The sequence below is a fragment of the Armigeres subalbatus genome, chromosome 3 (assembly GCF_024139115.2).
Source record: "Armigeres subalbatus isolate Guangzhou_Male chromosome 3, GZ_Asu_2, whole genome shotgun sequence".
Lineage (NCBI taxonomy): Eukaryota > Metazoa > Arthropoda > Insecta > Diptera > Culicidae > Armigeres > Armigeres subalbatus.
The window spans coordinates 66,490,741-66,502,902 of record NC_085141.1 but is presented as its reverse complement, the minus strand read 5'-3'; the positions used below and the strand labels follow the sequence as shown (position 1 = coordinate 66,502,902).

The window sequence follows — 12,162 nt, the reverse complement described above, 5'->3', positions numbered from 1 at the left end:
ACCGCTGCACTAGGCACGGTGGCTCCGGATCAGAGAAACGACTGGTATGACGGCGAATGTGAGCAGTTAGTTGAGGAGAAAAATGCAGCATGGGCGAGATTGCTGCAACACCGCACGAGGGCGAACGAGGCACGATACAAACGGGCGCGGAACAGACAAAACTCGATTTTCCGGAGGAAAAAGCGCCAGCAGGAAGATCGAGACCGTGAAGAGACGGAGGAACTGCACCGCGCTAATAACGCACGAAAGTTCTATGAGAAGTTGAATCGTTCATAATAAACGGGAACCTTCTTACAAACGAGCGTGAGGTGATCCAAAGGTGGCGGCAGCACTACGAACAGCACCTGAATGGCGATATGGCAGACAACGATGACGGCATGGTAATGAACCTAGGAGCACGCGCGCTGGACATACGATTTCCGGCGTCGAATCTCCAGGAAACCCAAGAAGAGATCGGCCGGCTGAAAAACAATAATGCCCCTGGAGTTGACCAACTACCAGGAGAGCTGTTTAAACACGGTGATGAAGCACTGGCTAGAGCGCTGCACTGGGTGATTATCAAGGTTTGGGAGGATGAGGCTCTGCCGCAGGAGTGGATGGAAGGTGTCGTGTGTCCCATCTACAAAAAGGGCGATAAGCTGGATTGTAGCAACTACCGCGCAATCACATTGCTGAACGCCGCCTACAAGGTACTCTCCCAAATTTTATGCCGTCGACTAACACCAATTGCAAGAGAGTTCGTGGGGCAGTACCAGGCGGGATTTATGGGTGAACGCTCTACCACAGACCAGCTGTTCGCCATACGTCAGGTATTGCAGAAATGCCGCGAATACAACGTGCCCACACATCTTCTATTTATCGACTTCAAAGCCGCATATGATACAATCGATCGGGACCAGCTATGGCAGCTAATGCACGAAAACGGATTTCCGGATAAACTGATACGGTTGATCAAGGCTACGATGGATCGGGTGATGTGCGTAGTTCGAGTTTCAGGGGCATTCTCGAGTTTCTTCGAAACGCGTAGAGGGTTACGGCAAGGTGATGGTCTTTTGTGTCTGCTATTCAACATCGCTTTGGAGGGAGTAATACGAAGGGCAGGGATTGACACGACTGGTACGATTTTCACGAAGTCCGTCCAGTTATTTGGTTTCGCCGACGACATTGATATCATGGCACGTAACTTTGAGAGGATGGAGGAAGCCTACATCAGACTGAAAAGCGAAGCTAAACGGATTGGACTAGTTATCAACACGTCGAAGACGAAGTACATGATAGGAAGAGGCTCAAGAGAGGTCAATGTAAGCCACCCACCACGAGTTTCTATCGGTGGTGACGAAATCGAGGTGGTTGAAGAATTCGTGTACTTGGGCTCACTGGTGACCGCCGATAACGATACCAGCAGAGAAATTCGGAGACGCATAGTGGCTTGAAATCGTACGTACTTTGGACTCCGCAAGACGCTCCGATCGAATAGAGTTCGCCGCCGTACCAAACTGACTATCTACAAAACGCTTATAAGACCGGTAGTTCTCTACGGACACGAGACCTGGACGATGCTCGTGGAGGACCAACGCGCACTGGGAGTTTTCGAAAGGAATGTGTTGCGTACCATCTATGGCGGGGTGCAGATGGCGGACGGTACGTGGAGGAGGCGAATGAACCACGAGTTGCATCAGCTGTTGGGAGAACCATCCATCGTTCACACCGCGAAAATCGGAAGACTGCGATGGGCCGGGCACGTAGCCAAAATGTCGGACAGTAATCCGGTGAAAATGGTTCTCGACAACGATCCGACGGGAACAAGAAGGCGAGGTGCACAGCGGGCAAGGTGGATCGATCAGGTGGAGGACGACTTGCGGACCCTCCGCAGACTGCGTGGTTGGCGAAGTGCAGCCATGGACCGAGCTGAATGGAGAAGTCTTTTATGTGCAGCACAGGCCACTCCGGCCTTAGTCTGATGATAAATAAATAAATCCAATGACCAGTTTAGCATCAACATTCATGTTGATGGTGTCTTGCTGGTAATTTTTTTAACTCAGTCGTGTTAAGTTGAATCTAATAGCTGCCAATAATATGCCAAAAACCATTAGATTTTTTCCTTTGAATTATGTGAATTTTCAAATATTTGGTTCTTTACTCGTCGAAAGTTATTAACAAACCGTTGTTTTATTCTGCGTAGTGCCCCTTTCCCTCTTGAAACCTGTCAAATTGCTTCCAGTGGAAATTGTTTGGAATTTCAGGTGAAAATTGTTTGAATTTCCAAAAAAGGTTGTGGTCGTCGCATAACAGAGAGCGAAGCGCCGTTTTCTATTTCGGTCGACCAAATGAAAGTATCGTGGGTTCTATGATCAATTTCGCATGAAAAACAGTCATGATAGGATGTTGAGCTCTGTTTTAAAATTAAATTTTCCAAATTATTTTAATAGATATATTTAAAGAGTTATGACTAGCTAATTTATCAATCATATTTCTTCAATCCACAGAGTTGAGTAGGCCCTTCCACGGAACAAATTTTGTCTGATATTTTTGTGGCATGTCTCTTATCCTTCGCGTTTCTATAGAGATTGAAAGGGGCAGATATATCGCGTGACATCTCTCATTGAAAATAAGAAATTTCAGTACTGGTTAGAATTCTCCAGTGGAAATGCTTTGTAATTTACAGAAATTTTTTAGCCAACTATTGCGGTAATTCTAAAAAGTTTCCGGGATATTTTTAGGAATTACCGGGAATATTCTTAGAAATTTTCGAGGGATTCAAATTTCAAATTTCTAGATGGTTATCTCACAAATCTCCAAGAATTTTTTTTTATTTTTGAATGTTTTTTTGTGACTTTGCTTTCTGTGAACATTATGCTATAAGAAGGAAGAACCACAATAGACGCAATGTTCCTTGGATCTGTCAGAAACTTAGAAAAGTTTTGGAAAGAAGAAAAAAATGAATGTTTTGCGACAAAGAAAATAATAACACCATTGTAATTATGTGCTTTGTGGTATTACCGTGTTATTTTATCAATACGGTAATACCACAAAGCACCTCATTTGATACTAACTAACGCCGGTTGATACTAACTACAAGGACACGATATCAGTTGTGCCTGTTGAACAAAACATTTAGCAAAACAATTTGTTGGTAAATCAATGCATCTATTTCAAAGGTTTGTTACAAATTATAAGTTGCTTCGATTTGAAACTGACCTCCGATTTGGTAAGAAAATAAAACACCTAAAAGTGTGACTTTGAAAGGTTTTTGACATAACATTACAATAGTTTGTTAGGGGCCCCATACACGCTCCGACATGTTGTACAACTTTAACTACGCCCCCAGAAAATTTGATTCGGTCGGAGTAAAGTCGGACCGTCTGTGGGCAAGTTGTACTGTTCAACAGTCGTACAACTTGCCCACAGATGGTCCGACTTTACTTCGACTGAACCAAATTTGCTAGGGGCGGAGTCAAAGTTGTACAACATGTCGGGGCGTGTGTGGGGTCCCTTAGGTACATACACATATACACTGCCATTGTGGGTTTAAGAGTATATCAAATTGTCGGTGTTGGTGTTCTACATCATAGAATATGCTTGAAACTGATATGGATTCACGAACAATTTACAACATTCAGGTCGGAAAGAACCTATTTTGTGTCGAATTAATCTCAGTATTTACCCAATCAATGAACGACATTCACCAGTCGATTTGACAAACTACCTATATTAGCATCCCGATAATTTCAACTATCGACTAATGAATCGCAATTACTTATGACCTTACATACCTCGGTCCACTGGCCGTGATCCCACTTTGGACAAGGGAAGCCTCCGCAGATGTAGTGCTCCACCGGCTTCTCTATGCCCGAGCAGTGTCGGTCATTGACAACCGATGACTCGTTGTTCTTGTAGCAGCATTGCACCTTGCGTCGTTTGTAGGCAGTGCTGTTGCACTTCGCGTTGCATATGCTCCATCTGCCGGTGCACCATTTGTATCGTTGTAACTGTATCGTATTGTTCTGGTAACTGATATCGCCGTGCGACGCCGGATAGTAATCGTTGTCGTGCATCCGCGACATGAGCCTCGTTTCTTCGCCCGAGTATGCGTGGGCAGGGTGCTCTTGCTGAGGTGGTTCGGGCTTGGGTGTGATAAACTTTGGTTAGAATCGTTGAACATAAACCGTCTAGAGCATGTACAGGAGAAAAACGGACACCGGACAGGTTTCGGCGATACCCGGAAACAATAAATGTTCCCTACTTCAAAAGGATTTTCAAACTATGAACTTATTATTTGATGTGAAACGTCATATACATTATTCCCAGTGAACATTGGATGTGTGAAATTTGACATTATGCTACTCTATATGAGCTATATGTGGATTCTGCCAAATCGCACCAAGCGCCATAAAAAATCAAATTTTCTGCCCAAGCTTTCGTTTAACAGTTTTAATTGATCACAAACCGTATTGAATATACCCCATAACTGAGAATACCTCACAACAAATATAAGTATGAATTGATTTCCGTTTATCTTTTACGAACAAAATTATTACAAGTTAGTTAGTAATCCGTTTGGTGCGGTTTGGCAGACCCGACCATCTATAAAATCAGCTATTGAATAAATGGCAATTGGTTTAGAGAAAAGAGTGCTTCGTTCATTGGATTGCGGTAGTTTTAATTTTAATGAAAGTGAGAGGTGTATGATAGCTGTATAATTTCCATAAATCGTTTCATCGATAAGACTAACATCAGTTTTTGCAGTGTTATATTTTCCATCCGCGTTTTTCCTATACATGCTCTAGATCCCATCACAGATAGGTCCTATAAAGTAAACCGAAGCGCCAAAATTTTAAAACATTGAACCTAAAGTACTACACATAAAGCGAAAAGATATTGTTTTGAATTCCATATAAAGAACAGAAAAAGCTAAAACATAATTTGGTTGTTTGTGTGCATATGTGTAAATGGATGGCATAGTAAGCGAACGTATATAAGATTTGGAAAAAAGAGAAAAAAAACTAGAAATAAATGGACGACTGTAGCTGGTATACCTTCTTCTCGCAGGGTGGCATGGTACAGTTGATAATAACGGCAACCGGCCGAGCGCCACACAGGGCAGCATTAACGCTAACATTGTTTAGTACACAGTGGATAGCATACCGTTGTTGTCCTTCCCCGCAGCTTACAGAGCACTGGACGGTGGATAGATTTGCATGGAGTTTTAAAGGAACGTTTAATTCATGAAGACAGAAAAATAAGGTAAGACGAGAGGCCGTTGATGTTGTTTTTCTTGGTACTGTTTCAAATATGACGTCTTACATTAATATTTGAAAATTTTGTGTTCATGTCATGTGGTATTGGTATCGAACACGTGTTCAATAGTCCAGCTTGCTCTTCCTAAACACTGAACGTCATTTTTGAAATAAACAAAAGTACAGTGACAGTTGGGGAGATTGATTTATTAGAGAGATAATAAACAATAGAGTTCTCATTCGCGAACACATTTGTCAAAATATATAGATTTTGTGGTGAAATATATCTCCCATTCAATGATACGACACCAGCGACAATCTTATTCCATTGTTTATTATCTCTATTATGAAGCACATAGCATGGATTATTTATTGATCAACAACATGAAGCAATGGAAATGGCTGTCTGTTCATTCTAAAATTGTTTTTCTCTTCAAATTAAAAAAAAAAAGTTATTTGCCAGCTGGGGCTGGTTATCCAAAGTGAGATTATGCTATAAAACTGCGGAGAATTTTAAGTGCATTTTATTGCTCTGCTGATATTGTTCAATTTCAATAACGTTATACCACTACCCCCAGATATCGGATAGCAAACTTTCTTACATTTCTGTATGTGACCTTCCAAAATCTGTATAAAATCTTGGCATGTTCGAAATTACAAAATTCGTATACAAATATTGCATAAAAGCATGCACAGTTGTTAAATTTGTATGCAAAACTTGTATAAAAATTTACCATTGTTGTATGTGATTTGAGTAATTTTGTACATTCACAGATTACGTAAAGTTTTTATACAGCATTGTAAGAAAATCTGGTGAATACTGATTGGATTTAGCCTTTATTCAATCTGTTTCCTCAAAACAGTTGAAGTATGAAAGCTTTTTGACTGCTAATAATCAGTGCACAGCTCAAATTTCCATTGCTTTCAGAGGGGTAGTTTGTTTTTGTTTACCGAATTGTAGCTGTGTCCCTTCGGTCACTGTACTCTAAAGCTTTATTTTGCGGTGGCGATTTTTGTTTTTTTTTTATATTTACAAGTTAGAGTGTGTAATGTTATGTAAATGTGTAGTGTTTCAATATACCTGAACAGATTTGTCACTAACTTTTGCAACCTTTTGAGGATTTGAATATATTGCAGCACAGGGCTCAGAATAACGAATGTTATGTAGGGTTACTGCTCCTGGACTTCATCTACCTATGTGGATACTGGCGTTCATAATAAACTGAGGAAGCTCATCCTAGAGGTATTTTTTGGTTTGGGTCTGTTCAAAATTAGGCATTCATAGACACTTTCCGTACCCTTGAAATAAGCTTTTAAAGGCAGATTCTTATTCAACGGATAAAATCGTAACGTTCCTGTTGACCCTGGCTGAACTTCTTTATGTTTAATTTCAGCTTGATATGACAGAAAAAATAATTGTGGATTTTTTTTCTAATTTCCTCAGAAATGCTTTCAAATTTCAAAGTTTTTTTAAATTTCCGGAATTTCTTCAAATTTTTTGAGATTCCTAATTCTTTCAAGCTTCCACGGGAAGAAGAATTCCAAGAAAAACTAAGAATCGAAACCAAACTCCGCAGCATAATGCAATTGAATGCCTATCTAAACGAATCAAATGGCCTCGAAATCCACAAAAGCCCTTGGAATTTTCTCTAGAAATTCGTTCGAATTTTCTCGTGAAATTCGTTCGATTTTGAATTTCCTCGGGAATTTTTTCGAATTTCCTTGAGAAATTATTTCGAATTTCCTTGGGAATTTTTTTTGAATTTCTTGAAATTCCTTTGAATTTCCTCGGGAAATTCCTTCGAAGTTCTTCGGGAAATTCCTTCGAATTTCTTCGGGAAATTCCTTTGAATTTCTTCGGGAAATTCCTTTGAATTTTTTCGGGAAATTCCTTGGAATTTCTTCGGGAAATTCCTTGGAATTTCTTCGGGAAATTCCTTTGAATTTCCTCGGGAAATTCCTTCTAATTTCCTCAGGAAATTCCTTCGAATTTCCTCAGGAAATTCCTTCGAATTTCCTCGGGAAATTCCTTCGAATTTCCTCGGGAAATTCCTTCGAATTTACCCGGGAAATTCCTTCGAATTTACCCGGGAAATTCCTTCGAATTTCCCCGGGAAAATCCTTTGAATTCCCTTCGAATTTCCTCGGGAAATTCCTTCGAATTTCCTCGGGAAATTCCTTCGAATTTCCTCGGGAAATTCCTTCGAATTTCCTCGGGAAATTCCTTCGAATTTCCTCGGGAAATTTCTTCGAATTTCCTTGGGAAATTCCTTCGAATTTCCTCGGGAAATTCCTTCGAATTTCCTCGAAATTTCTTCGAATTTCCACGAAATTTCTTTGAATTTCCTCGGAAATTCTTCGAATTTCGAAATTCCTCGGAAATTCCTTCGAAATTTCTCCCTCGGGAAATTCTTGAATTTCCTCGAAATTCCGAATTCCTCGAAATTCCTTCGAATTTCCTCGGGAAATTCCTTCGAATTTCCTCGGGAAATTCCTTCGAATTTCCTCAGGAAATTTCTTCGAATTTCCTCCATAAATTCCTTCGAATTTCCTCCATAAATTCCTTCGAATTTCCTAGGGAAATTCCTTCGAGTTTCCTCGGGAAATTTCGAATTCCTCGAAATTCCTCGAAATTTCCTCGAAATTCCTTCGAATTTCCTCGGAAATTCTTCGAAATTTCCTCGAATTTCGGAAATTCCTTCGAATTTCCTCGGGAAATTCCTTCGAATTTCCTCGGAAATTCCTTCGAATTTCCTCGGGAAATTCCTTCGAATTTCCTCGGGAAATTCCTTCGAATTTCCTCGGGAAATTCCTTCGAATTTCCTCGGGAAATTCCTTCGAATTTCCTCGGGAAATTCCTTCGAATTTCCTCGGGAAATTCCTTCGAATTTCCTCGGGAAATTCCTTCGAATTTCCTCGGGAAATTCCTTCGAATTTCCTCGGGAAATTCCTTCGAATTTCCTCGGGAAATTCCTTCGAATTTCCTCGGGAAATTCCTTCGAATTTCCTCGGGAAATTCCTTCGAATTTCCTCGGGAAATTCCTTCGAATTTCCTCGGAAAATTCCTTCGAATTTCCTCGGGAAATTCCTTCGAATTTCTTCGGGAAATTCCTTCGAATTTCCTCGGGAAATTCCTTCGAATTTCTTTAGGAAATTCCTTCGAATTTCCTCGGGAAATTCCTTCGAATTTCCTCGGGAAATTCCTTCGAACTTCCTCGGGAAATTCCTTCGAATTTCCTCGGGAAATTTCTTCGAATTTCCTCGGGAAATTCCTTCGAATTTTATCAGGAAATTCCTTCGAATTTTATCAGAAAATTCCTTTGAATTTCCTCGGAAATTCCTTCGAATTCCTCAGGAAATTCCTTCGAATTCCTCGAAATTCCTTCGAATTTCCTCGAAATTCCTTCGAATTCCTCGGGAAATTCCTTCGAAATTCCTCGAAATTCCTTCGAATTTTTTTTTCGGGAAATTCCTTCGAATTTTTTTTTCGAAAATTCCTTCGAATTTCCTAGGGAAACTCCTTCGAATTTCCTCGGAAATTCCTTCGAATTTCCTCGGGAAATTCCTTCGAATACTCCTTCGAATTTCCCCGGGAGATTCCTTCAAATTTCTTTTGGAAATTCCTTCGAATTTCCTCGGGAAATTCCTTCAAACTTCCTCGGGAAATTCCTTCGAATTTCCCCGGGAAATTCCTTCGAATTTCTTCTGGAAATTCTTTGAATTTCATCGAAATTCCTTAGAATTTCCTCGGCAATTCCTTCGATTTTCCTTGGGATATTCCTTCGAATTTCCTCGGAAAATTCCTTCGAATTTCCTCGGGAAATTCCTTCGAATTTCCTCGGGAAATTCCTTCGAATTTCCTCGGGAAATTCCTTCGAAATTCCTCGGGAAATTCCTTCGAATTTCTTCGGGAAATTCCTTCGAATTTATTTGGGAAATTCCTTCGAATTTCCTCGGGAAATTCCTTCGAATTTCCTCGGGAAATTCCTTCGAATTTCCTCGGGAAATTCCTTCGAATTTCCTCGGGAAATTCCTTTGAATTTCTTCGGGAAATTCCTTCGAATTTCCTCGGGAAATTCCTTCGAATTTCCTCGGGAAATTCCTTCGAATTTCCTCGGGAAATTCCTTCGAATTTCATCGGGAAATTCCTTCGAATTTCATCGGGAAATTCCTTCGAATTTCATCGGGAAATTCCTTCGAATTTCCTTGGGAAATTCCTTCGAATTTCCTTGGGAAATTCCTTCGAATTTCCTTGGGAAATTCCTTCGAATTTCCTTGGGAAATTCCTTCGAATTTCCTCGGGAAATTCCTTCGAATTTCCTCGGGATATTACTTCGAATTTCCTCGGGAAATTCCTTCGAATTTCCTCAGGAAATTCCTTCGAATTTCCTCGGGAAATTCCTTCAATTTCCTAGGAAATTCCTTTAAAATTTCCTCGAAATTCCTTTGAATTTCCTCGGGAAATTCCTTCGAATTTCCTCGGGAAATTACTTCGAATTTCCTCGGGAAATTACTTCGAATTTCCTCGGGAAATTCCTTCGAATTTCCTCGGGAAATTCCTTCCAGTTTCCTCGAGAATTTCTTTCGAATTTCCTCGGGAAATTTCCCCTTCGAATTTCCTCGGGAAATTCATTCGAATTTCCGCGGGAAATTCCTTCGAATTTCCTCGGGAAATTCTCTCGAATTTCCTCGGGAAATTCCTTCGAATTTCCTCGGGAAATTCCTTCGAGTTTCCTCGGAAAATTCCTTCGAATTTCCTCGGAAAATTCCTTCGAATTTCCTCGGGAAATTCCTTCGAATTTCCTCGGGAAATTCCTTCGAATTTCCTCGGAAAATTCCTTCGAATTTCCTCGGGAAATTCCTTCGAATTTCCTCGGGAAATTCCTTCGAATTTCCTCGGGAAATTCCTTCGAATTTCCGCGGGAAATTCCTTCGAATTTCCTTGATAAATTCCATCGAATTTCCTCGGGAAATTCTTTCGAATTTCCTCGAAGAATCCTTCGAATTTCCTCGGGAAATTCCTTCAAATTTCCTAGGGAAATTCCATAAAAATTTCCTCGGGAAATTCCTTTGAATTTATTCGGGAAATTCCTTCGAATTTCCTCGGGAAATTCCTTCGAATTTCCTCGGGAAATTCCTTCGAATTTCCTCGGGAAATTCCTTCGAATTTCCTCGGGAAATTCCTTCGAATTTCCTCGGGAAATTCCCTCGAATTTCCTCGGGAAATTCCCTCGAATTTCCTCGGGAAATTCCCTCGAATTTCCTCGGGAAATTCCCTCGAATTTCCTCGGGAAATTCCCTCGAATTTCCTCGGGAAATTCCCTCGAATTTCCTCGGGAAATTCCCTCGAATTTCCTCGGGAAATTCCCTCGAATTTCCTCGGGAAATTCCTTCGAATTTCCTCGGGAAATTCCTTCGAATTTCCTCGGGAAATTCCTTCGAATTTCCTCGGGAAATTCCTTCGAATTTTCTTGGGAAATTCCTTCGAATTTCTTCGGGAAATTCCTTCGAATTTCCTCGGGAAATTCCTTCGAATTTCCTCGGGAAATTTTTCGAATTTCCTTGGGAAATTCCTTTGAATTTCCTTGGGAAATTACTTCGAATTTACTTGGGAAATTACTTCGAATTTACTTGGGAAATTCATTCGACTTTCCTCGGGAAACTCATTCGAATTTCCTCGAGAAATTCATTCGAATTTCCTCGGGAAATTCATTCGAATTTCTTCGGGAAATTCATTCGAATTTTCTCGGGAAATTCATTCGAATTTCCTCGGGAAATTTATTCGAATTTCTTCGGGAAATTACCATGATATATCCTCTGGAAATTGTTTCAAATTTCTTCGTGAAATTGTTTCGATTTTTCTGGGGAAATTGTTTCGAATTTCATTTAGGAATTTCTTTGGATTTGTTGGAAAGCTCCATCGATTTTCTTCGGGAAATTCCTTCGAGTTTCCTCGGAAAATTTCTTCGAATTTCCTCGGAAAATTCCTTCGAATTTCCTCGAGAAAGTCCTTCGAATTTCCTCGGGAAATTCCTTCGAATTTCCTCGGGAAATTCCTTTGAATTTCCTCGGGAAATTCCATCGAATTTCCTCGGGAAATTCCTTCGAATTTCCTAGGGAAATTCCTTCGAATTTCCTCGGGAAATTCCTTCGAATTTCCTCGGGAAACGCCTTCGAATTTTCTTTGGAAATTCCTTCGAATTTCTTCGGGAAATTCCTTCGAATTTCTTCGGGAAATTCCTTCGAATTTACTCGTGAAATTTTTCTAATTTCCTTGGGAAATTCCTTTGAATTTCCTTGGGAAATTACTTCAAATTTACTTGGGAAATTCATTCGAATTCACTTGGGAAATTCATTCGACTTTCCTCGGGATACTCATTCGAATTTCCTCGAGAAATCCATTCGAATTTCCTCGGGAAATTCATTTGAATTTCCTGGGGAAATTCATTAGAATTTCTTCAAGAAATTCATTCGAATTTTCTCGGGAAATTTATTCGAATTTCCTCGGGAAATTTATTCGAATTTCTTCGGGAAATTACCATGATATATCCTCTGGAAATTGTTTCAAATTTCTTCGTGAAATTGTTTCGATTTTTTTGGCGAAATTGTTTTGAATTTCATTTAGGAATTTCTTTGGATTTGTTGGAAAGCTCCATAGATTTTCTTCGGGAAATTCCTTTGAATTTACAAGGTGAAAGGCTGCAAGGCAGCCAATTTAGGGGGATGGATGCAAGTATTTCCATTAATTCACGTTAGCATTAATTTGTGGAGACGCGTGGTGCATCATCGGCTGGTTCCGATGTTGCGTTTTGCTTGGCAAAATTATTAAATCCAAAAGTGCAAATTTTCAGTTTTTAACACCTTCCTGACATTTTTTTCAATACTTTTTTTTACCATTAACATACATCAAGGACTAGTTTTGTTA

General features: G+C 40.1%; 1 protein-coding gene across 4 annotated transcripts in view; it reads right to left on the bottom strand.

Annotated features, from left to right (window-relative positions):
* LOC134219229 (A disintegrin and metalloproteinase with thrombospondin motifs 1) overlaps positions 1-12,162 on the bottom strand; it is a 740,918-nt gene that overhangs the window by 26,137 nt on the left and 702,619 nt on the right. For 2 of the 4 annotated variants that reach the window (XM_062697927.1, XM_062697928.1), the window contains exons 16-17: positions 5,037-5,177; positions 3,774-4,124 (exon numbers count right to left, since the gene is read on the bottom strand). In XM_062697927.1, the coding sequence (XP_062553911.1) occupies positions 3,774-4,124; positions 5,037-5,177 (492 nt within the window). The remainder of the gene's footprint in view (positions 1-3,773; positions 4,125-5,036; positions 5,178-12,162) is intronic. The other 2 variants (XM_062697929.1, XM_062697930.1) reach the window with 1 other exon arrangement.